This window comes from Anastrepha ludens, chromosome 2 (genome assembly GCF_028408465.1).
Source record: "Anastrepha ludens isolate Willacy chromosome 2, idAnaLude1.1, whole genome shotgun sequence".
NCBI classification, from domain to species: Eukaryota; Metazoa; Arthropoda; class Insecta; order Diptera; family Tephritidae; genus Anastrepha; species Anastrepha ludens.
The window spans coordinates 126,763,202-126,789,902 of NC_071498.1; the positions used below are offsets into that span (position 1 = coordinate 126,763,202).

At 32.4% G+C, this 26,701-nt stretch overlaps 1 protein-coding gene across 4 annotated transcripts in view; it reads right to left on the reverse strand.

Annotated features, from left to right (window-relative positions):
- The window catches only part of LOC128855310 (AN1-type zinc finger protein 6), a 144,336-nt gene that overhangs the window by 16,451 nt on the left and 101,184 nt on the right, over window positions 1-26,701 (reverse strand). For all 4 annotated transcript variants that reach the window (XM_054090110.1, XM_054090111.1, XM_054090108.1 and 1 more), the window contains 2 exons: window positions 2,102-2,549; window positions 1,513-2,025 (listed from right to left, as the gene is read on the reverse strand). In XM_054090110.1, the coding sequence (XP_053946085.1) occupies window positions 1,513-1,611 (99 nt within the window). In that variant the 5' untranslated portion in view covers window positions 1,612-2,025; window positions 2,102-2,549. The remainder of the gene's footprint in view (window positions 1-1,512; window positions 2,026-2,101; window positions 2,550-26,701) is intronic.

Sequence of the window (26,701 nt, forward strand, 5' to 3'; positions counted from 1 at the left end):
GTGAGAGTGCGAGGAAAATTGTGCGCAAGAAGGCAAAATATGGTTATTTGTCACACAATGCCAAAGCAAAAACTTTAGATTGTCCAAAAAGTACGGTGACTGATTTGGTAAAACAGTTTAATGAAACCATCAGCCTGGTAGTGGAAGAAAAAACGGATTTGCGTCGAAAACAAAAGCCAAATAATGGTGTCCTTTTCTCGAAAAAAACCTGACCCTTCCCTTCGGGATGCTGCTAAACAGGCCTATGTGTCGGAAGGATACGCTCAAGAAGTGAGCATAAGTGAAGGTTTACGATCGTGTAAAAAGATTGTTGGACCCAATCGAAATGATAAAGCAAATAAGAGCGATAAAACACGTGCGCAAAAATTATACAGTCAGGACATCCATAAATATGGCTGGGTGGTTAAGGACGATGAAACATACATATATACGTCAAAGCAGACTTTAAACACATAGATTTACTTTGCTGAGTTTCATACTGAAACGAATAGAGGAATTCCAGATACCTGTAAGCTAAAAATATTGGACAAGTGCCGCAAAAAATTATTGGTTTGCCAAGCCATCTATCTACCAGTGTGGTATGAAAAGCAAAATGTTCATTACCACGGGCACTAAAAATCAAGGAGTTTATTTGAAGGCAGCAAACCTTTGGACGGTACGAGCAAACATTGGTGTTTTTGACTTTTACTATTTTTGCGGAATTTGGTTTTCACTTTCCCCTATTTTTATAGTAGATTTTAATTTTATTTGGGAGCTTTTCAGGAAGATTTTGATTATATTAAAAAATTGTAGATTAGCTACGAACTGTGTCAGAGGCAAACAGTTGGGAAGGTTCACACGGTAGTCGGTTCTAAGTTACCGGAACAACTCGGATTTATATGCGGCCGAGAACTGTCACTCCAGCAGCATTCCTCGTACATGTATTAGGAATATTTATGCTGCCAAAACAACCACCAGTCAATTTTTTAAGACACAGTTAAGACACAGCATATTTTCATTTCTTAATTTTTTTATTTTATTTTTTTATTTTAATTTTTTTTATCTTTTTATTTTACTTTTTTTTTTTTTCTTTTTTTTTTTTTGTTTTGTTTTATTTTTTTTAATTTCTTTTTTTTTTGTTTTGTTTTATTTTATTTATTTTTTTAATTTTTTTTTATTGTTTTTTTTATTTTTTTTAATTTTTTTTTTATTGTTATTTTTATTTTTATTTTTTTAATTTTTTTTTTTTTTAATTTATTTTTTTATTTAATTTGTTTATTTTTTATTTTATTTATATTATTTATTTTATTTTATTTATTTATTTTTTTCCTCTATACATCAGAAGAATTACTTCATATTCAAGTGAAATAAAAAATGCAAAAATATTTTCACAAGCACGTAAGTGTCAGTATTAGCATTTTTATACAAGCCTTGCGACACTTTTTGCATAAAAATTCAAATAATCATTCAAACACACCTATTTTTACATTATCGGCTTAATTTCTGCACTCTACAGCACCGCTGTTCACTTACCTTATAGCACACTGAGCAGAGACCGTCTGTGGCGGGATTGCCATAGAAACCACAACCGGAGCGGCACATGGGTTGCATCGGATTGGATTCACGTTCCATTGTTTTTTGTTTTTGTATGCTAAGTTAGTTAGTGTAGTTGTTGTTGTTGTCTATTTATTCTTTGTGTCTTTGCTAACTTTGTCTCCTCCTTTTTATGAATTCTTTTCCACTTTTTAGCACCGCTCGTTCAATAATTAGGCTGTTCTTGGTAATCCCTAGAATTTTCTGCCAATCCTTTTAGTTATAGCTGTTTTTGTTGTGTTGTTGGCGTTTAAGAAATTTAGAGTACAGAGAAGCGATTAACAATTTTATTTTTTAACACAACTCTTTGATAGAAGAACACTGAAGAAAATTTGCAAGTAACTGTTGGCTTTCAATTTAAATTAATAGAACGACAAATTCAATACAAAATTATGTGTGTTAGTAAGTCCCTCCAATGACAACACACTGACTCTGCTTGCTCTTATTTTAGCGCTGTAAAGATAATAAAACCGAAAAAAAAATTAGTACAAGAGATCATTAGAAATAATTGGAAAAAGTGCATACTCACCAGAAATATGAACAACAATAGAAGTATTTATTTTATTTGTGTATGTGTTTTTTTTATCTTATTGAAAGATTCAGTTCAAGTGGTACCTTATGAACTGATTGTCCAGTTAAAGCTTGATGTTATCGTTGTTGTTGTGTGTGTGCAACCCAATTGCAAATGAAGAGAAATAATATTTAAGAGCAATAAAAACAGCTTTTTTGTTGCTAGTTGTTCTGATTCTGTTGTTGGTGGTGATGGTGACTAATGTCCGGTGGCTGGCACAAAGTGTCGCCTTTGCTGATTTAACTTTACTGTTTTTGTTTATTTCTCGCCAATAGCTGCTCTGATGCTATGCTACCGCTCCTGTTTCTTTTGCTGAGCGCTGTTATTTGCTCACTTGCTTTTCTGTTGGTATGTTGTTCTGTTTGTTGCTGCTGCTGGAGCGTGAACGATTAATTTTCAATTCAAACTGTAATTGAACAAAAAAGAGAATTGATTAATTTCAGATGCATATACAAGTGATGCATATGTATGTATAGGTGTATTTATATGTACATATGTACGTATATAGACAAGTATGTATGCACTATATGTAGGTATTTATGTATGTATATTAAAGTTGCAATCTTATTTTATAGGAAAATATAAACTTATTATTCAACTAGGTGGCAACAATATAAACTTCCCACTACTGCTTGAACTGAGTCATTGCAGCAATTCACATTTTAATACGAAATAACAATGAATCATTGAAGAGGTTTGTTAACTAACATACAAGCGAATCCAATTTAAAACTCTAACAAAATTTGTAATTTAATTACCAAGCATATTCTTAGCACGACATAAAAGAAACCAAGCCATTTAAAAAAAAATTCCAAAAACAGGTGCAAATCAGAAATAAGTGCGCGACTAAGACTTTCAAAGGACTCAAAAGACTTTCATATTCAGTTGCTACAACAACAACAACTTTCATTCTTATCCTCCAATTTTAAGATAAAAAAAAGTACCTTTCCTTTGGAAATAGACGAGGTTGGAGGGTATGTAGAAAAGGGATTAATGCCTATCGTTGCGTTCCAACGAACCTAAAATAATAAGGCAGCTCTGATTTGTATAATTCAACAAGACATTCCGATTTTGATTAAAAAATAAGCATCCATATGGCAAATACTTCTCGCTAGTAATAACAAATTTGGAACCTAGAACTAGAAATTGAATTGCCTTGCATCCGTTTTATAGCCGATTTCGGAGAGTATTTTAATGAAGTGAGTCAACGAATGGGATCGACAAGAAATCGAGCATTAGGAAGTCTATCTATTATACATGTATTTTTTTTTTACACGTTTTTTTGTTTTTGTTTATTCAAATAATAAGTACATAGCGTTTTTTAATTAATTAAAAAAGTTGTATTTTTATTCGTAGTTACTTTTTGGATGTACACAACTTTTTCTCATTGCGATTAAAAAACCTCAGCTTAGCTTATGCCGTGTGCGGCCATCGACATTAATACCCACAATGAGTAATCGAAAAAAATTATTAATCACAGAAAATTGCAAACGATTTGGAATGCACGTAGAAATGCTTCATGTGGATGGAAAATTTTCGAACGAAATTTGTGAAAAAAATAATAATATATTACTAGCAAATAAATGAGCAAATCGAAAGATTAAATGAATAAAACCAAATTACGACAATACAACAAAAAAACAAAACGTATGCATATGTGCCTGACTGGAGATGAGTGGCCATGTTTGCTGCTTAATCGTATTGTTGTTGTTCAATTGCCGTAGACGCTGTAAGTTTTGCGTTTCATTGCAGTAATGTTTGATTTTTGTTTTTTTTTTTTTAATAAAAAAAAAAGATAAAAGCAAAACCAGTCACATTAGTGGAATTCAATCAAACGCAGAAATATTTTTTTATTGCACGCAAATGCGCGTTTCCTCTCACATCGAAATAGGAATAAAACATAACTAAATAATAAAATAATAAGAAATAAACAAAAAAAAAAAAATAAAAAAAAGAAATAAAAAACAAAAAAATAAAAATAAAAATGAAATAAAAAACAAAACATAAAAATATAACAAAGTAGAATTAAAAAAAAATCAAATTAAATAAAAACATATAAAATTAAATAAAATGGCTCAAAATGAAGTAGAACAAAATAAAAGAGAAATAAAATGAAGAACAAAAAAAAAACACAAATATACAAAGTTAAATAAAACTGAAAATGAAAAAATATAAAAAAACACAAAAAAATAAATTTAAAAAATATAAAAAAATAAATTTAAAAAATATAAAAATATAAAAAATTTAATTTACAAAATTAAATTAAATAAAAGAAGAAATAAAATGAAATGGAATAAATTAAAAAAAAAACAAAAATTAAATCTGTATCATGCTGCGATGAAATGATCCTAACCAGAAAAACTACCGATCATTTCATTAGTATTCCTTTAGTCGCTTGGTTATAAATGTAATTTTCTTAATTAAATTATATAAAATAAAATAGAATAAATTTAAATTAAATTACAAAGAAATTTAGAAAAGTTAAATGAAATAAAACAGAATAAATTTAAGTAACTTTAAGGCACCAGAAAGTCTAGAATTTCGAAAAAATCGATTTTTTTCATGTTATGATAGTTTATACTTTCAAAAATATGCTTGCAAATTTTTATATTGAAATTCGTTATAAAGGGTTTTTCAATAAGGGCGGGTAGATGTTGAAATGGAATAAAATGGCGTTTGCTGTGTGGCACGTAGCGCCATCCTGCTGGAACCACATGTCGTCTAGGTCCATATGGTTCAATATGGGCCATACGAAATTGGAAGGGCCACCACGTCTACCGGAAAATGGGCGCAATGCGCGCAACGTTTGCGTTAATGAACACTCATTTTGATAATAAAGTTTTATCATTTGAACGTGCTGTTCAATCGTGTAACTTGCCATGATGATTTGGCATAAGCGACTGAATAATAAACAAAAGATTTGACAGATGTCACCAAAACAAAATGGCTGCCACAGGGCGCCAAAATCGACCCGCGCCAATTGAAAAACCTTTTAGTTTAGTCCTTTAAAACGAGACCGGTTTGGAATACGACGCTCAGGTATAAGCGCGTTGGCCGTGTTTTTCTTGAAACTATTTTTTCCGAGTTGGTGTTGGTAATTTCTCAAAAAGCACTGAACCGATTGGTCTGAATTTTTAATATGTTATTGAGTAGACTTGTGGCTCTCGCAGGTAGCAGAATTATAATTTTGTAATCAATTTTTATATTTTTCTAAAAGCGAGAACGTGAAAAAAATTATTTTTTTTTTGTTTTTCCAATAAACAGATAAAATATCTAGAAAAATTTTTTGGTTTTTGTAAATCTGCTACCCACCATAGCGACATATCTCCTGATGAATAATCGACCGAATTTTTTTTTTCAGACGTACCTGAGCAGCCCAATCAGTTACGCCAGTGGCATGTGTTACGTCAAGAGAAGCAATTTTTCTATTATTGTCATTGAAAAAAATATTTTTTTTTGTAAATATGGAATTGATCTAATGAATAAAAACGATTTTCAATTGATACCGATTGTTTTTCTTCAATTTTCAACGCATTCAATTTTCACGTCTCTAGACCAGAAAGGTGCCTTGCCTTAAGCAAAATAATTTTAACTAAAATTAAAGTGAAATAATATAAAATTCACTAAAATTTAAGTAAAATAGAATAATGGGAAATAAATTAAAACAAAGTATTATAAAATAAATTTAAATAAAATAAAAGTAACGAAAATAAAACAAAATGAAATAAAACTAAATTAAAAGTGAACAAACACAAAAATATACATTAAAATAAAATTAAAAAAAAAAAAATTAAATTAAATAAAAAAAAAAAAAAAATGAAATAAAAATTAATTAAATTAAAGAATTACTAAGATAACAGGTTTTTTTTGTTTTTTTTTGTTTTTTGCCTTAACAACAGCGCAATACAACAAACTTGCTTGCCATTAGAAATCAGGACACAAATTGAGCGCACACGCAGCGAGGCAATTTAAATAATAAATTACGGCAGCAGCAAAGTAATATTGTAGTTAGCAATATTTGCAACAGCTGCAGCAATATAAAGAATAGCTGCAAAAAACAACACTAATAACACCAACAACAACGAAGTATGCGACAACAGCAAGAAGCTGTGCATGCTGTTGTAGTTGTTGTTTTTGCTGTTATTGACAGTAAAGTGGGCGCTTTAATAATTATCACACAAATCTTTTTCAAGGCTGTCTCTGAACGAGAAGGTAACATCAACGCGACAGGAGTAGCAAAAAAACAACGAAGAAACACAAAGAAACAGCAGCGCCACGCGCAGCATAAAAATATACTTATACATATACAAACATATGTACGTACATATATAAATAAATTAGAATAAAATACGCCAATCAAGCGAAGCTTGCAAAGACATAAAAATGTAAAGAAATCATATACATATGTAGATGCACACATACATACATATGCATGTGCATATAAAAATAATAGGTACCAGTTTTCCGGTGCTACGATAATTGCAGTCTCCACTTCGACTGATCGACAAACAAAATAGTCTAACAAAGTGACAATCTACGTACAAATGCACATACATACATACATATGCATGCGTGCATGAAAATAACCTGTATATGGCCGGCCAGCCAGCTGCCAGCTAGAAGCCAAGCTCACAACTGGCGCAGTCTGTTTGCCACTAAACCGGATTGAGCTGGTGCTACAGTATATTGATGAGCCAGAGTAAATGAGAGTTCCCCTCCTCTTACACTTTAGCGGGAGTAATTTTTGTAATGTAATGGGGGGAGTTTTGCTGTTGTTTACTATTTGATGTTTTTTTTTTTTTGTATTCATGCCATTTTTCGAATGTTATGCTAATACTCGTATGTTGTACGTGTGTATGTACATATGTAGAATAACTTGATAGTCGTTTGTACATGTTATTTTGCTGTGAGCGAGAGAGAGAGCATTTGCTGTTGGTTTACCACACTCACTAGCGTTTGTATTCCAGGTAGTGGTGGTAGGGCTGTGTTAACATTTGTTGTCATAGAAGTGTATGTTGGTGGTAAACCGATATGATTGGCATTTTTTCGTCAGTGTGTGTTCCTTAGCTAACGGTGTTAATTGTCTTTTAGAATAACTTTCGCAGCTTTTATTTTTATTTTGTTTTGCTAGTTGTGTTTCTTTTACTATATATGGGACTTTGTTATGAAATTCCCCATGAAATTTTTATATACATACTATATTTACCACACTGTCTGGACATACACCTCATTTGTGGTTGCTAAATGATGCCAATGAGAGGTGTGTTCGGGGGAGCAAATTTGAGGTCGCCAAATATGAATTGATGTTTGGACTTGTGCGGAAAGAAACTAATCGTTTGTTTTAAAGCAATTGCAATTGGCATGGTAATAATTTATAAATGTCATGACGGCAGTTACATATATGCATACATAAACATAAGTAAATGATTTTTTTTATAAATTTCTGTTAACTATTATCTTATATTACCTTCGTTTATATTATTGTAAAATAGAGTGCTGCACATTTATCAAATTATATAAAATAAATATTTATTTCATCATTTGTTTTATTTATTTTTTTCAATAGCTTACATTACTAGATTGTTCGTTTTCTTTTATTTTTAAACACTTGATCCTAACGGCAACAGGGTAACCTGTGAAGACGTGATTTGCAGCACATACATGTGACTAAAGAAAGATAAATATGAGAAGAAAAAAAACGAAGCAGACACCTGAAGACTACGTCACAGGCGCTTCATATATGCATTGTGAATATTTACATGCTTACATACATATGCATGAGTACAAAAAAAGCTTGAGTGGCTTGCTTTCTTGTGTGCCTATAGCCACTCTAAAATACACACTAAAATTTTGAAGAAAGTGATGCGTGCGCTCCAGCACACGGGCTCAAAACAGTTGCATGAGTAGATGATTACTCAAATAAGGAAATATCAAATGCATTGCATATGCAGTACAAAAGCTGAGTGCTCGTCAGCCACTACATTTGTACAGCCAATGCACAGTTAATGAAGTTAACGTAATTAAAAAAATATATTTAAGCTAACATTAACTACAAAAATAAAAATGAAACGCGAACTTCATTTAATTGAATAAGTGCAATGCAATTAATTATTGCAGTGGTGAATTCGACTCGAGTGTCATGCGCACTTAAATTTGACCTTACAGCTTTTGTAAGAATTCAACACCAGAGCGAAATACCAACGACGAATTGAGTTGCTTCTCAAATTTCAGTTCTATACAAACGAATTGCTGCATTTACAAGTAAAACTTAACATTCATATTCACTACAATGTCAAATACCGAAAAAGAGCAGTCATTGCATGTTGACAGTTAAGCTGTGTACATGCCGTTATTACAAAACCAACTAGAAAATTATCAACGCCACCACTATCAGCTGCTTGCGCGCATACATGTACATGTACATACATACGAGTAGATGTAACTGTAGTAGTATGTGGATTGCCTCACCCACTAGCAATCACGAAAAAAGAGTAGCATGCATTCGGGAGTGTGGAAAACTTTGCTCACCACAGCAGCGCTCAATTCATTTTACATAAATGCAATGAGTGAGATAAACCACTTTTAATGTACATAGAGAATGAGTAGTATGAGAGTTTTTATGTAGACGTATTTGTATCAAATGAGGAAAAAGTTATTTAACATGGCCGTCGGAGCTTCTGGTATGTGGTGGAAAAGTTGCTAGCAGCATACACTGAAATTAAGAGATTTACATCAGCAGAGTACCAGTATACGTATATAAATGTACATATGTATGTATGTATGTAAATAGAGACTATTACAAAAGTATGGAAACATATTATATGGAAAGCGTACAATATGTACGTACATACATATATATTTATGTATGCATGTACGCACATTTAAAGACACATCAACACAATTAAGGCAGACATGGCGCTGGGGACCCCCGCAGTCGTTGGGTATAAGCTGGCGATGACGATGTGCTGCGCAGCACGCAGCAACGCTGGCATTGCACAACACACTTGGTTGATTTTCCACGTCTCACGCTATACAAATTTAAGTAAACTCATACACACATACACTTACACACGCATATACACATACATATGTAGAATAGTGTCACGTTTTAAATTACAGGGTGTGTTTTTTATTATTTTCTTTGCTGCGAGGGCGAATTTTTCTGGTATCTTGTCAGCTGTCTAACTGACTAAATTTGGTAATCAACATACATACACACATATGTATGCATGTGCACATATTCACATATGAACTTATGTACATATTTTTGTACTATATACATTAGAGTGGATCGCAATTAATAATTCGCTTGGCAACAGCAGGCTTTTAGCCGTGCAAAACGCAGTATTAAATATGATTGACAATCCTTTTGAAAAAAAAAGGTTTTTAAAGGTGAAGACATTTAATATAAAATAAAACATATCAACTTTCTTGAAAAGCTTTCCATACGCAAAAAACTGCAAAGCGATCTCTGGATGTTGTTGTTGTAGCAGTTTACTAACAAAACTGTTCTCAGTTTCCATTTGTAGCGGTCTCTGGTTGTTGTTGCTGTAGCAGCATGAATATTCCGCATACATACATATGCGGGAAATGTTGCTGACGTCACAGTCCTTGGCCGGATATAAATCCGGGTCGTTCTGGTTACGTAGAACAGACTGTTAGCGATCTCTGGTAATTCTCTCTGGTTAAATAGTTCCGACATTTCAATCGGAATGAAAAAAATGCTACAAAAGTGCATTTGAAAGTGAGTATCAACACACATTTAAAAAAAAAAAAATAAATAATTGGCGCGTACACTTCTGTTAGGTGTTTGGCCGAGCTCCTCCTCCTATTTGTGGTGTGCGTCTTGACATTGTTCCACAAATGGAGGGACCTACAGTTTCAAGCCGACTCCGAACGGCAGATATTTTTATGAGGAGCTTTTTCATGGCAGAAATACACTCGGAGGTTTGCCATTGCCTGCCGAGGGGCGACCGCTATTAGAAAAATGTTTTTATTAATTTTGCCTTCACCGAGATTCGAACTAACGACCTCTCGGTGAATTCCGACGGGTAATCACGCACCAACCCATTCGGCTTCGGCGGCCGCCATTTTTGAAAAACAATAAAAACCAATTTCGAAGATAAATATTTTAAATTTTTTTCATATGTATTGAGACGCAAAATTTATAGACCAGCAGCCCGAGTATGAATATTTTTTACGTTGAAATGACAACTTAATCTTTGGCCAGTACATCGCGCACAAACTAAGTTGACCATCTTGAAGTTGATCATTTTTAAAACTTCATAAGTTATTCGCAATTGATCATAAGACCATAATGTTATACATAAAACAAGCATTTACGCTTGGTATCTTTTTTTTTGTTGTTTCAATAAACTTCTAAAATAAGCTTTCAAAAAATAATTCGCAAATTTTTAAATAATTTATTTCTCTCTACAGACCGACCACTTCTAATACTCTAATTTTATCTGTATTGTAATATGTACATATGTACGTGTATGTATGTGTGTAAGAGGTATGAGCCAAGTCATAGTCATTGAGCTGGCGACTGGTGCGTGGAATGCGTCAGTCACCCATACGCCGTGACTCGTCTGACTACAATTGACTACAGGGGTTTGAGTTGTTGCTGTGGGGCGATTGGTTGCCACAATCAACGTAAGTTTCTGAATATTTTATTGTTTTTGTTGTTGGATTTGCTGTTGCTGGCCTCAGCGTTGGCGTTGGAGTTGGTTATGGTGTTTGCGCGTTGTTCTTCCCATACACTTGTGGCTCCTGACATTGTGTTGGCAGTGTTTTTTGAAAGGGTGTCTTATGCCGTCCCGCTTGTTTCGCCCTTTTAGCCATTTTTACTCAGTGTTGCTAATGCAAATGAAAACACATACAACTGTTTATGTGTAAGTGCATCGCTGCATGCTTTTCGTAAGAGCTCACTAAATTACATACGCACACATTTCTGCATATCCGTGAATATCTGTATGTATGTATTTGTTATTTGTTTTTATTGGCGAGTATTGGCTGGCTTTTATGCGCCAACTTTTATTTTTATTTTTTATTTTACTTTTTTTCATTTCATTTGTTTGTTTTTTCTTTTTTGCTGTTGCTTTTGCGTTTTACTGCGCCATTAATGTGCCTTTGCAACTTTTGTTTTTGTTTTTCTCATTTTTTTTTTGTTTCATTTTTTAACTCGCCTAATTTTGTTAAACAATTATTCATTTTTAGCAACAATTGAGCTTAACAAGTTGTTTGCTTTTATGCACATACATACATACATATATATGTAACCACAAGTGCATACATACATATAAACAGCAATGAATGGCCGTCGATAGCTTCACAACCATAAGGAACAGCCGCATAGTGCCGCCGTTTTAGTGGGCAAAAATCAAGAAATTCGCTCTGTGTAGTGCAAGCGCGTTTAATATTTTTGTAAAGGTAATTTAGTAACTAAAACACATCAACCCGAAAATTTTCTACAACACAAATCACATACATGACGACAAAAAGCCACTAATAAAGTTGAACAATTTAATATTAAGAATTTTAATTTGAAGCAAAAACATGCTCGAAGTTCTCTTATAGGGGAAAAAACTCTCAACATCGAATGCAAAACAAAAATTGTCAAAAATCCAGGCGCTTTTGCAGCGACTTCAAATCTACACTCTAGCGTACTAAAATTGAATAGGCTATAAGACTGCATACCCAGGAGTTTTCTAAAGATTCTGATTAAAAATTTGAACATTTTTATGCCAATTTTTTCAAAAATTATTGAATTTTTGCGAATTTCGTAGAAAGTTTTGTGTTTTTATTTGTAAGGTTTTTGTTATGCAATGAATTATATTTTTATAAAAGTTAGCGAAAAAATTTGACATGAAAAATATTGCGAATATTTTAAGAGGATGAAGTGGATTAATTATGCAAAGGTGATGTATTTTTTTTTCCTTGTTCACTCCTCTCGGGAGCATAGGGCCTCAAGGGACAAGACTTATCTTGCGTGGAGTTCGTTAATCTATTTGATTTCTGGTAGGGTAGGTGATTAGCCTGCCGCTACCAATCCTAAGTGGTGGAAATGCCCACCTGTCGTTGCTTAGGTACAACGCCTTACTGCTTGGAGATACCGATCTGCGTGTCACATTTTTCTGGCAAAAGGATCGCACGGATGGTTGAGGACTTCGCTAAAGTGATGTGTCTGCGCTATTACCGCGACTGCTTGTTTCTTCTTGCTGGCGCTACTTGGTGCAATATTTTTTCTTGTTTTAGCAGCCACAATGCAAATAATGCGGATGTAAAGGATACGTTTTTTTTGGGTTCGAGGAATAAGATTTTTTTCTTAAGCAGGGAAAGTAGGTAAATTTGTTGTAAAAAGTGGGAACCCACAACCTCTAGGATGGCAGGCTAGTGCACTTACGCTAGACTACCACCGAAGCCGCAAGTATTAGAGTATTCGAAAACTATATTTTTTTTATTAGTTCCCAAAAATGGTAATTCAATGGAATAACAGAAATGTATACAAAAACTATTTTTTTTATAATATAAATAAAAAACATATATAAAAGTATTTAAAAAAAAAAAGATATAAAAATATTTTTATAAAAAAACATATAAAAATATTTTTATAAAAAAAGCATATAAAAATATTTATATAAAAAAACATATAAAAATATTTTTATAAAAAAAGCATATAAAAATATGTTTTGTTTGTTAATAAAAATATTTTTTTTTTATAATAATAAATAAAAAATATGCGTAAAAATATTCAACGGAATAAAAAAAGGGTGCATGATTTTTTTTTTTTTTTTTTTTTTTAATAAATAAAAAAAAAATATTTTTGATTCGATCGTTGCTCTGGATTGGGCATCTTCGAGTGCCGACTTAAATCCAATAGAACATCTATGGAACGACTTAAAAAATGCACTCAGTACGCAGAGTATAACAAATTTGGATCAGTTATTTGAAAATGTCAAGGCAGCATGCAAGCGAATCCATTCCTGTTGAACGTTGAAGAGGTTTAATAATGTCATTGGCAATGCATTGTGCAGCAGTAGTAAAGCAAAAAGGATTTGTAACAAAATATTAATTTTTGTATAGGGTGTTTTTTTAGAGGTTAGGTTTTCAAGATGAAATAAAACGTATATAATTTAATGTTATGGCCAAGAATTTAGCTTTATTATAAAGATAAGGGTTTGCCATTATGTTTTAAAAATGATTTCGGGCAAGTGGCCGCCGCGGCTGGCTCGAATAAATTCCAGCCGAGAGGCCCAATTTTCGACCACTTTTTGCAGCAATTGGGGCCGTATGTCAGCAATAACGCGCCGAATATTCTCTTCCAAGACGTCAATCGTCTCGGGCTTATCTGCGTAGACAAGCGACTTCACATAGCCCCACAAAAAATAGTCCAGCGGTGTTATATCGCACGATCTTGGAGGCCACGCCACAAGTCCACGGCGCGAAATAATGCGCTCACCAAAAGTTTCCTTCAATAAATCGATTGTTGCGTTGGCTGTATGGCATGTAGCGCCAAAGGTCGTCCACATCAACATCGTCCAATTCAGGCACGAAAAAGTCATTAATCATGGCTCTATAGCGCTCTCCATTGACTGTAACAATATGGCCGGCTTCATTTTTAAAGAAATATGGACCAATGATTCCCTCTGCCCATAGAGCACACCAAACAGTGACTTTTTGAGGATGTAACGGCGTCTCAGCAATGGCTTGTGGATTATGTTCGCTCCAAATGCGACAATTTTGCTTATTGACATACCCATTCAACCAAAAGTGAGCTTCATCGCTGAACAAAATTTTCTTCGATGCGTCGCGCGAACCGAACCATTATTTTCGTAATAAATTTGCACGATTTGCAAACGTTGTTCAGGTGTAAGTCTATTCATTATGAAATGGCAAACCAAACTGAGCATTAATCAAGTGACAGCTGTCAAAAAGACCATCTACGAAAAAAGTAGTGCCAACTTGAAAACCTAACCTCTAAAAAAACACCCTTTATACTTTCCCCTTTTGCCTGAATTTTATTTGATTTGAGTATTATTTTGCTTCTTTCTTAAGTATTTTTCTCAAAGGAATTTCACATCCTATTAACTTTTGTACATGAAGTAAACAAATTTATGTTTTTCCTAGACAAAAAGACTGATAAAGATTGAAAATAAATCTAAAATATATAAAATAAATCCTAATCTGCAAAACATTTAAGTAACATTGAAAAAGGTCTCAAATGGAGAGAACTGGGTATCGTACTTAAGTATTTTTCAACGGCTGTATATAATCTAAGTACACAACCACAACAGCAACAACACCAACAGCAGCAACAACAATAAATAAATTTTGAATAAAATTGTTTTTACTACTAACACAAATTTTGAATTCTCAATTGACTTTACAATAGAAGTACTAATCATAAAACAAATTGCATTTTTGAAATCAACATTCCAAATGTCACTACGATACAAATTTTCATTTAAATCCGCCCATAAACCTTTTTTTTTGCCTACATTTTGTGCAGACACTGTGCAGGCTGCTAGCCGATTTGTATGACTGTTCGGCGCGAGCCAGTTAACTGACTAACTTCGTAGACATATCTACTACACACAGTACTTTTTTCTTTTAATTGTCAAAGTAACAATACCACCACCACCTTTACTTAACTGGCCGCTCTGGTCACAAACCATTGGCACAGACTGGCCGACTTGCTGTGAGTGTGTCCGCATTCGCAAACAAGCCGAACTCGTTGAATATAATTTTTATTTTTGATTTATTGCTCTCAATGCGATTACAGTCAGTCAATAATTTTTTGCCATCCCTGACTATGCTAATGTTTGCGAATGTGTGTGTGCAGTGCAGTCGGAAATATTGCTTGGCTGGTTTGTTGCGCTTCACAAAGCACCGTCGAGCACGGCAGTGCCTGTAGAAGTGCCCGTAATGTACACAAAAAATTATGGATTTTAAATATAATTTTTTATGTCTTATTTAACTATTTTTTTATTTACTTTTTTGCCTTACAAATGTTTAACACGCTTGTTGCTTGATCAGCTACTCTTTGTACTTGATCTTTTCAAGTGTCCTTTTCAAAAGGTTATATCCATTAATGGATAGAAAATTAGGAAGCTACCTGGAAGCACAAGTCGCCACCTATAATAAAAAAAAATAGTTAAACTCACGTCCAAAGTCGAAAAATCCAGTACCGGGTGCCCAGCGAACGAACTAAAACTTTATAATGTTTTTTTTTTATATTTCGACAATTTAACATGATAATATTACTAGCCACAAAAAGGAATTTCATAAATTGAGCAGAAGATCACCGACATTTTATATGAAAAGCGTAACACGCTACATCACGATATTTACGGTTACGATAAATGCTGCCTTGCGAGGGGCCCACTTGAACAAATAATCAAAATTCGTCCGTTGTGCTGCCGTATAGGGGAGGGGGAGGAGAAACAGAAGGAAAAGGGCGAAACAGGTGAAAAAAGGAAGGAGGGACTTAGAGGATTAAATCATGACGACTTGTGGCCAGAAAGATCTCGCGACTTTGTACGTTTGCGCACTAGTAGCCCATCTTTCGACGAGTGAACCACAGGTTCTCAAGGGAAACCCAATCCTCTCGTTTTGCAATGAAACCGTCTCCAGGATCCCCTGTGTAGCCACCAATTCCCCCTTCATGCCGCCGTGACCGGGAACGCAAATGAGCTTTATATCGATCACGTTAATTACTTGCTGTCTTTTATGAAAATTTATGATGCGTTTGTCCATAATTTTTTCATGTATAGCCGAAACCACCGCCGAAACTTTTGTAAATACCAAAAATGACAAACCTATACTTGGACTTTCACTACTAAAGTGAAAGCTAGTGCATGCATGACGAAAGCTTCAGTACACCTTTTATCAGAGAAGTTCACTCAAAAGCACAAATATTGGCTCGAGAGTTGTTTTTAAGCACAAGTTTTGACATGAAACTTACAAAAAGTTACTGCTACAACAACAACATAAAACTTACACCACCTGATGGCTTAATTCACTACAACTTTAGTGAAAGCTTCACAGAGTCTATAAGGAGAAGCTTCAGACGTTTTGAGACGCCTATGTACATACGTATATTGTTTCAAGATTCATACAACTACAGGATTCATGAACAATGAGAAGTACGGCTATCACTTCCGTATTAAAAAAAATTAGAAACGTAAAACAAGCGCTTCTATTATCTCAACGTCAGTGGTACGTATTTTTCACAAATATGACAGCTGTTCTAGTATTTATAGTAGTGTTTGCGTAAAAGTAAAAACAATTGCGACACAATGCTCCCAAACACCTCTTGCAAAGCCGCACAAGCGTAGCCATTAGGCATTACGTTGTTAGTCAAAAATATTTATGAATGTGTCTAACTACTACTCGTGCATGGGCAATACAAATACATACGATATTAAAATAATGGATGGTATTCACATGGCACTGTCTGCGATGACGACTTCAAATAATTAGGAAAATATACTCAACAACAAACGAAATTGAGGAGCTGAGAAGAATCCACAGCAAGCAAGCAGGTAATCGTTGCTCGATACTGAGCTTTGCTCTGAAAAAAATGTACAAAATACACTCGCCGGAAAATGTCCACCCCCATTATGCAGATGTTACTGACTTATGTATGTGCTCGCTGCTGTATACACAAATATTAGTGATTTAGAATTACAGTGCTTGCTGTGGCCAAAAATAGGAAGTAGTGCTTGCGTAAATTCTCATACATGTTTTGTTATGGTATTTTTATTTTTTATTGTGTTTTGCTTTTATTTTCATTTGAATATTTTTGCTCCTCTGACGCGCTAGTTTTGTGTGCAATTCGTTTTTTTTAATTGCTTATTATATTGTATTTTCCATGCAACAGCGATTTTATGTGGTGGAGGGTGACCCTGATGGCAGCGCTGGCATCACTAGTTGAGCGTTCGTTTTTAAGCTTTATTTCATAAAATATATAGAAATGTGTGTACGAAAATAAAAGTATTTAGAATTCATGTATGATGTAAGACCATTTTAAAATAATTCAATGTCATCTATATTACATACATATATTTATATGGGCCGATTTTGTTTGCCAGGTTTAACGTCATCCATGACGATATGCACAAATACACGTAAATATATAGGAAGTCCGTTGGAAAAGAGAAAATGAAAGCAAGTAATTGTGTTAGAACGGTTTCCGTCAGGCGAGTTGCTAAACTTTAAATTCTTGTGTGATTAAATGAACAATTATGGCGATACAAATATGCGCATAAATGCATGGGTATGGCACACAAATATACAACAAAAAGCAAATATAGACAACTATTTAAAAATACAAAATTGTAAGAAAAGTAATTTAGAAATAATTTTTTAAATGAAACTTTTAACCACTTAACCTACGATGACGGGCGTACGATGGTCGGGCCAAACGTAAATATTACGTGTGCCATGGCATGGGTTAAAACCAGATGATTTAAAAATAACTGTTCGATTTGGGCCCAATATCTTCGAATCTAAATCGTAGGTTAAGGGGATAAGCAAAGTTTAAACTTTGACTTTTAAAATGCGAAAACATTAATGGTTCAATCCAGTTATGCATCCCAAATGAGAGAAAAAAGTATTTGTAAAGAGTTATTACAAACAATTAAAAAATATATATATGAAAAAATGAAAAAAAAAAATGTAAAAAATTAAAACAAAAAATTAAAAAAAAAAAAATTAAAAAAAAAAAAATTTTTTTAATATATATAAGGAAATATAAAGAAAAAATTAAAAAAAAATATATATAAGGAAATATATTAAAAAAAATTAAAAAAATATATAAATTAGAATTAAAACTGTTCACGAATATAAAATATTTTAGGAGTAACATTTTTATTAAAATTTTTTAGAAAAGCAATTACATATGTACATACATACATATGAAGAAATTTGGTTGAAAGAATGTAACATGGAAATACAAATAACGTACGTGAAATAACGGTACAACTGTAGTATAATAAATAAAGTGCTGGAGGAAGATTTGAAATCAGATAAACAAGACTTTTACCTACCGCGACAATGTGGCGTATGGCATTAAGCTAGGAAAGTGGAAAGTCATTTGGGGTCATTTTGAATTAAAATGGAAACTCGATTCTTTTATTTCTTCATTTATTTCGAAGGAAAATGGATATGAGATTTTTTTTATTTCTTAATTTCTTTTTTTTTTTAATTTTTTATTCATAAATTTTTTTATTTATTACTTTTTTTAATTATATTTTTTTATTTATTATTCATTTTTTTATTAATTTTTTTATTTATTAATTTTATTTTTATTTTTTAATTTTTTTTTTTAATTATTAATTTTATTTTATTTATTAATTTTTTTTATTTATTAATTGTTTTATTTATTATTTTTTTCAATTTTTCTTTATTAATTTTTCTAGTTTTTTTTTCAATTACACACATATCACAAAATCTTTAAAAAAAATTAGTTCTAAAAAATTTTTAATAATCTTTATAAAATTATCTGTAATAATTTCTAAAACTCTATTTTTTATACTTCTTTGTTCGTCCTGGGTGGGCCACTGCTTCCGCTTTATTTTTTATATAAATAAAATAAAATTTGAAATAAAAAAATAAAAATTAAAAACAACCAAAAAATTAAAAAATAACTTAAAAACAATAAATAAAATACAAAAAGAAAAACAAAACAAAAACAAAATAAAATTTAAAATGTTAAATGTAAAAATAAAAAAAAAAAAAAAAAAAAATTAATTTTTATAATTATTACATAAAAATAAAACAAACCCAAAAACACAGAATACTAAAAAAAAAATACTTAAAAAGCAAAAAATAAGAGTAAAAAAAATTTGTAAAAAATAAAAACGAAAAAATATAAATATAATAGGGGAGAATGGGGAGTTGTGAGACGGGCTTTGTTTTTGGACCCGTATGCATGAATATTTCGAGGTACTTATGAAAGATACGTTAAAATGTCGAAAAAAACGGCGTCTCACAACTCCCCAAATCGTTTTTTTTATAAATGGCCGCGTAGTCATAAACACATCGAACGTTCATGCCCAAGTGAATGTGTAAATTCAAAGCTAATAGGACAATTAATAATTTGTATATATTAACATTTGCAATTTGCTTCAACAACTGATCGAATGTATCGCAAAACAAATGATGAAAAAAACTTAACGAGAAATTCCAAAACACAGTAACTGGAGAGACGCGTCGAATGCGTGTAAATATGACCAATGCTAGCTGAAAAGTGAGATCGCATCGAGAACACTTGTTGACACTTAAAATCGAATGTAAACAAATGAATAATGCCGAAAGGTAACAATGTCTCACAACTCCCCATTTTCCCCTACACAAAATAAAGTGTTTAGTTTTTTTATATTTTCAGAAGCGAAACTGCACCTGCGTCCACCATAGCAAGAAAATGTTTATATTTTAAACACCTTAAGCCTAAAACAATTAAAAAATTCAAATAAAATGCATATAGAAAAATAATTGTAAATCCATTTTTCTAATAAAATTAAAAGTTTATTTTTTTATTTATTTATTTTTTATTTCAAACCACAAATACAAAAACAGAAAGATTCAATTTAAAAAAAAAATTTAGATAAATACTTTTAAACCCATTTTTTAGATAAAATTAAATTTTTAGCTTTTTATCTTCTCAAATGAAATACTATGTATGTGCCAACTTACAAACGCCAAATACAAAAAAGGCAAAGGAAAAACCAATTTAAAGAAAATAATATTTTTAGAGAAATAATTTTAAATCCATTTCTTTGTTTTCGGATAAAATTCAATTTTTGTTTTTAATCTTCTCGAGTGCAAGCAAACGAATCAAAAAATTAAAACCCAAATACAAAAAAAAAAAAATATATACCAAATACAAAGAGAAACCAATTAAGCACAAAAAAATAGTTTTCATTCAATTTGTTGATATTACTTTCATTTCAGATTTTAATGCTCATACATAAAAAATACTATTTAATTACAACATAGTAGAAAAAAAATAAATTTATAGTTTTAACTTTTCCTTAAACTAAGCCTTAAAACATTATAAAAATAATACCTTTTAAAAAACTAAATTGGAGCTGATTCTTTGAGAGAATATTTAAATTCAATTTTTAGTTTCCTCAGATACGAGAAGGAGATAACCAGAAATATTTTTTTTATTTCAAATAGGCACTTAAAAGCCTCTGCAACATTTGCCCAATAAAAAGTCAATTACAAAAACAACTAGGGCGCACTATTTTGTTGTAAAAATAAAGCGAACGAAGGCAGCCTAGGTCATTGTGCTGGGCTGACCTGCATTTTAAAAAGCCCCTCTGAAAAGAATGTGAAGCACCCATAGATGTAACACACGCACACACACACACATATACATACGAATATACTATCTACACATATTTAAATATTCAAATACTTTACACCTGTGTATGAAAGCAGAAAATTCCTAGAAAATCAGAAAAATTTATATAATACTTATCAACTAAAAACAACTGGGATTATAAAGAACGGCGAAACAAAAGCGCTGCCTTTACTGTCAATTAGTTGAAGTGGTTGTATGTTGTAGTTGTAATTGTAGCAAACATGTAAGTATGTAATTCAGTTCTCTGTGCCATCTATTTTCATTTCATTCCTTTATTCACAGATGTGAAAATTAATACTTCCATTGTATTTAGGATTTTATTTTTATTTTATTTCCCTAAATTGGGCAAAGACATGCAAGCACTTTGGAAATTTATGACATAAAACCGGTTAAACAAGGCAGTTAGAAATTGGAAATTGGGTTGAAATAATGTAACATGGACATACAAATAGCGTACGTGAAATAACGGTACAAGTGTAGTATAATAAATAAAATGCTAGAGGAAGATTTGGAATGAGATAAGCTGAATTAAAGATTTTTACCTGCCGCAATGTGGCGTATGGCAGTAAACGAGGAAAGTGGAAAGTCATTTGGGGTTATTTTATATTAAAATGGAAATTCGATTTTTTTATTTATTCATTTGGAAATGAGATTTTTTAATTTTTTTTTATTATTAATTTTTTATTTATTAATAATTTATTTATTGTTTTTTTTTATTTATCAACTTCTTTTATTTATTATTTTTTTAATTCATTTATTATTTGTTTTTAGCTTATCTTTTCTTAAATTTATTATTACTTTTTACTTATTTTTTATTTTATTTAATAATTAATTTTATTTATTAATTTTTTGATTCGTTTATTATTTTTATTTATTTTGTTTTATTTTTTTATTTATTTATAATTATTATTATTTTTTTATTATTTAATGTATTATTTTTTTTAGTGCCACATAGACCGCAAGTTGGGTCCGTTGTGTTGCCCTAGAGCTCATTATGTTACATGATTTCCTCACCTAACCGAGATTTTTATTGTGGATTTTGGTCAAAGATATTAATTCGTTTCGAGAATTTGATGAGAGATTCGATTTTCAGGTTCGAGAGTACTGAAAGATTGTCAATTGTTGGAGAGCCAAGAAGAGCGAGGCGACTTCTGGCTAGACCGGGACAACTGCACAGCAAATGTCTACTCGATACTTCCTCATCTTCGTCCTCGCAGTATCTGCACAGGTCGTTTTGAGGAACCCCAAGGCGACGTGCGTGAGTGCCCAACAGGCAGTGGCCGGTGATAAGAGATATTATATGCCTTAGTTCGTGTTTCGAAAGACTTATAAGGGTTTTTGTCTGTTTCAGATTGTAGGATGGCCAGATTTGTCTGGTCGTAACGCAAGTAGTTTCCACTCGCCACCTCCGATCAGCAATGCTGTGAAATTCTCGATCAATGAGTAATTTACATGTTGAGAGCGGAATGTGGATTGTGGGTAAGTTACTAACATTTGATTGCGCAGCTCCGGCTTTTGCGAGCTCATCAGCTTTGCAGTTGCCTTCGAATCCACTGTGACCCGGTATCCAGATAACTTGGACAGAATTCTGAACACTTATCTCGTTAAGAGATAAGAGACAGGATCGAACCACATCTGAGTGGGTATAAGAGGAGCTGAGTGTGCTCGAACGGCCGCTTGACTGTCGGTGAAAAATCGGATATCCTCTAGTGATATTCTATTTTCTAAGAGAGTTTTCGCAGCATACCAGATAGCGCATACTTCCGCTTGGAATACGCTACAGTAGTCGGGTAATCTAAATGATAGATTGATGTGAGGGGAATTGGAAAAGATTCCAAATCCCACTTTGCCGTCTTGTTTTGAACCATCTGTATATATAGTCAGAGGGCCATTGATTTCAGTTAGATTTGTCTTCCATTCTTCCCTAGTTGGGAGTGAACAGGAGAATAGCAAGGGTGGTGATGGAAGACTTACATGATAGTCTATGTCAGAAGAGATAACAGTGTTCCTGTTCAGTATGGCCGAATGGCCAAGATACTTATTCCATTTCGATATAGCATTCATGCGTGTCGCTGCTTTCGCTGCAATCTCTTTGCCAGCCAGATCGATAGGGAACAAGTGAAGCAACGTATTTAGAGCCTTAGTAGGTGTTGTACTTAAGCATCCTGTTATCAGGAGGCAGGCTGTTCTTTGAACTCGATCAATTGTGGCTACTCTACACCGTTTTCCGAGTGCTGTCCACCATACAACCACACCGTAGAAGAGTATCGGTTTGATGATCGAGGTATATATCCAATGAATGATCCGAGGTGAAAAACCCCAGGTTTTGCCTATAGCTTTCTTGCAAGTATAAAGAGCTATGAAAGCTTTTTTGCATCTGTTTTCGATGTTCAATTTCCAACTCAACTTCCTATCTAGAATAACTCCTAGATATTTAGCTGAATCAGATAGGAGTAATGATTCCCCTTTTAAGGTTATTGTTTGCAGTGGAGGAGATTGTTGTTTCCTATTGAAGAGAACAAGATCTGTCTTTGCTGGATTCGCATTTAGTCCGCACTCGGTGCACCATTTTGACAGAATATTGATTGAGCGTTGCATGAGCTCAGTAAGAGTATTCAGGTGTTTGCCTGACACGCAGAGAGCAATATCATCTGCATAGGCTACAACCTTGCAGCCTGCTTTTTCGAGATTTCGGAGCAAACTGTTTACAGCGAGATTCCAGAGAAGGGGTGAAAGTACTCCGCCTTGAGGAGTGCCTTTTTATTTTTATTTAATTATTATCTTTTTTAAATTTTTTTATTTGAATTTTTTTATGCATTTTTTGTTAATTTTTTTATTTATTTCTTTTTTGTTTCATTTATTTTATCTAATATAGTTTTTCATTTATTATTATTTTTTTATTTATTTTATTTGGTTTTTATTTATTATTTGTTTTTATTTGTTATTTTTTTTTTATTAATTTTTTTTATTTTTTTTGTTTTTATTTTTTATTTATTATGTTTTTTATTGTGTTTTATTATATTTTATTTTTATTTTTTAATTGTTTCTAATTTTTTTATTATTTTTAATTTATCTTTTAATTATTTTATTATTATCTTTTATTTATATTTTTACTATTTTTTATTTATTTTTTTATATATTTTTATTTAAATTTTTTTATTTATTATTATTTTTTATTTATTAATTTTTTTAAATTTATTTTTTTTTTTTTAATTTGTTGTTTTTATATAGGACAGGAATTTATATACAGGACTTTTGCTATCTACATCCGTTCAATATTTAAATGGCGAATATCAGAGTTATATAGACGATATTTTATTCAAAGTAGGGCACACTTGCGAGATATACATTTTTCCATAATTTTATAAGACAATCTGTGAGCTCTCACATAAATACATACACACATTATAAATTTCTAAATATCGAATTCGTAAGAAAATTTTACAATTCATAAACATTGCACTTTTTTACTCGTACACTTCTGAATCAACTTATTTCTTCTTTGTGTACTATTCTGCTTCACTATCATTTTTGCCTATTGTTTTAGTTATTTTCAAAACAGGTCTCGTCATCAGTCACATTAAACCGCAATTTAACTATTAGTTCGCTTCTTTTTTTCTATTCTGCGAAATTAATTATCACTCATTCCCACGCCCAGGTGGTGTGCGATCAAGAGTTCACAGCCGTTTTAAAGCCACGTTTTTGATCCAGCTTTGCAATAAAAATCGCTACTAGCAAACATTTTCGAATGCATTCACCGAATTGGAGTGACTGCCAGCCAGCTACCGAAGGTGACGAAAATTAGTGGACCATTTTAGCGAATGTCTCAAAAATGATGACAATTGGTATTAATTGATAATTTTAAATTTGCATAACTCTTTTTGGATCTGAGTGAATGTATTAATCGAAACAAGATCGATAGTGAAGTGCAGAAGATTCTGGCTATTTTGGTGGCTAAAAAGTCACAAGTGATTGTGATCATAAACGTTGATAAACGCAGGCTTACAATGAAGTGCACAATAAAAGTTGAATAGCCACCAATGCATAAGCATAATACATTTACTATATAGAAGTAAGACAAATTTCAGAGTTCAACGATAAGCGACCTTGGGAAACTGAATACCTGCAATTAAATAGTTGCTCGTTTTATGTTCAAACAGACAATTTTTGAATGATGATTCAGATGATTCAGCAATCGGTAATAAAAACTCAGCTATCAGTCAATAATTATAATTATCGCCAGCTTGTGATGGGTAGATAATTATCGTGAATGCAAGTATCGAAAGGAAATATGTAAGAGGTTAGGCCACTGTAGAAGTTTCAAAAAAATGGGTTTTTTTAGCTTTAAAGATGTCGTAATAGCTTAAAAATTTACCACTGAAAGGCTTAAGGTAGGGAAATGTTTAAATTTCAGTTCGAAACTTAAAAAAACGTTTTTCACGAAACTGCATGTTGCTCGGCGACTCAAAAAGGCGTTGAAATTGTAACTGTATTTATTCACAATTATATTCCCCACAGATGCACGGATGGATTTCTGTATTATTTCTACGTTACATAGTTTTTTTATGAACAATTTTCGACAAAATTTTTTTTTAAATATATAAAGAGAAAAAAAAAGAAAAAAAAAGAAAAAAAAAAGAAAAAAAAAATTTAAAAACAAATAATAAAGCTATAAAAAATATAATTAAAAATTAAAAAATAAAAATATAAAAATTAAAAGAAAAAAATATAAAAACATAAAATAAAAAAAAATGTTTTTCGATTTGCCAAAATCCACATATGAAAAAACGCTTTTTAGTTATTCACATTTATTTATTTCTAAACCAAATTTTTCTTAAAATATTTATTTAGAATTTATCCATGCATTTGTAATTCCGCCAAATATATGCTGTAATGTTGTGGTTGTTGTTGTAGAAGCGTAAGCCTGGGGAGGATTTGTACGGGAAATGTTGCTGGAGTGGCTGTGCTTGGCCGGATATAAATCCGATCGCTCCGGTAACGTAGAACCGAAGGTCACCTGGCCAGCTCATCAAGCCCAGCAGTTGCCCGCTATGCCACTATGGCCGGGAACCCAAATGGGCCTAATATCGAAGTATTCGGATGAAGTCGAGAGAGAAGACAGGCATTTCCTCGACTAATGTCGAACACAAAAAAAGAGCCCACGGCCTTTTTGCTTTGTCTTTTATTCGAAAAATATTAAAGAAAAAACAATAAAAAAGCGTAGAAAATATTTAGAAATGGGAAAAAAATTTCTCAACAAATCATTGCCGAAATTTCGCTCATTACTGTATGTACACAAATGGCAAGCCATATATTTTGATTGTTATTGCATTTTCAATCAGTTCATGCGGTCCACCTTCAACAACCATTTAAGCGGATGTGAAATCTCAACCTAGAATGCTAGGCGGTATCAGTCAATGCTCATTTTATAATACATAAATGAATGAGTATTTCCGCAAAACAGAAACAAAAAAGAAAAAAACGGGCGGTCACGCAGCTGGCCACTCAAGAGAAACGTTCAATTAAAAAATTTAAATAAAAAAAACTCAAGAAATAAAAAAAATATTAAATGAAATTGAAACGCCCAGAAAAAGGTAAAAATATCGTTGCTCTGCTGCTGCAACAATACTGAGCATGGAGAATATACAAGCAAAGCGGCAGAAAGGGAATACCAAAGTTGCAGACACAGCCACACATACAATCATAAATGCCGCCAGCCAGCCATAGCCGCACGATGGTAACGAGCGGGATTTGTAATAATAAATGAAAATACCCAAAGGTGTACGACGGGCCAGTCAGGCAAGCAGACAAGCAGACAGCAGCCAAAAAGTGCACACCTGTATGACAGAAGAAAAATAAAAAAAATCTTACAAATAAAAAAACACAAAATTGTGTATGTGAGTACTCGCAGCGAATGCACAGACAGCCATGTTGGATATGAACTTGCAGCGGACCAACGCAACTCCAGTGAAACCGAGCGCCAAACGCACACACAGCAGAGTTTGTGGATCAGTATTCAGTACGGATTTGTAACGTTAAAGGAATTACAGACTTTATTTTATTTGATTTTTTTTTTACATACGAGTCGAGTCCACCAATTAAAATTTAAGTGGGGCGCAACCGAATTTAAGTAACTGCAAGAACAGAGAGGAAAACGAGCGCAAACTCACTTAGAACAGTGCGCA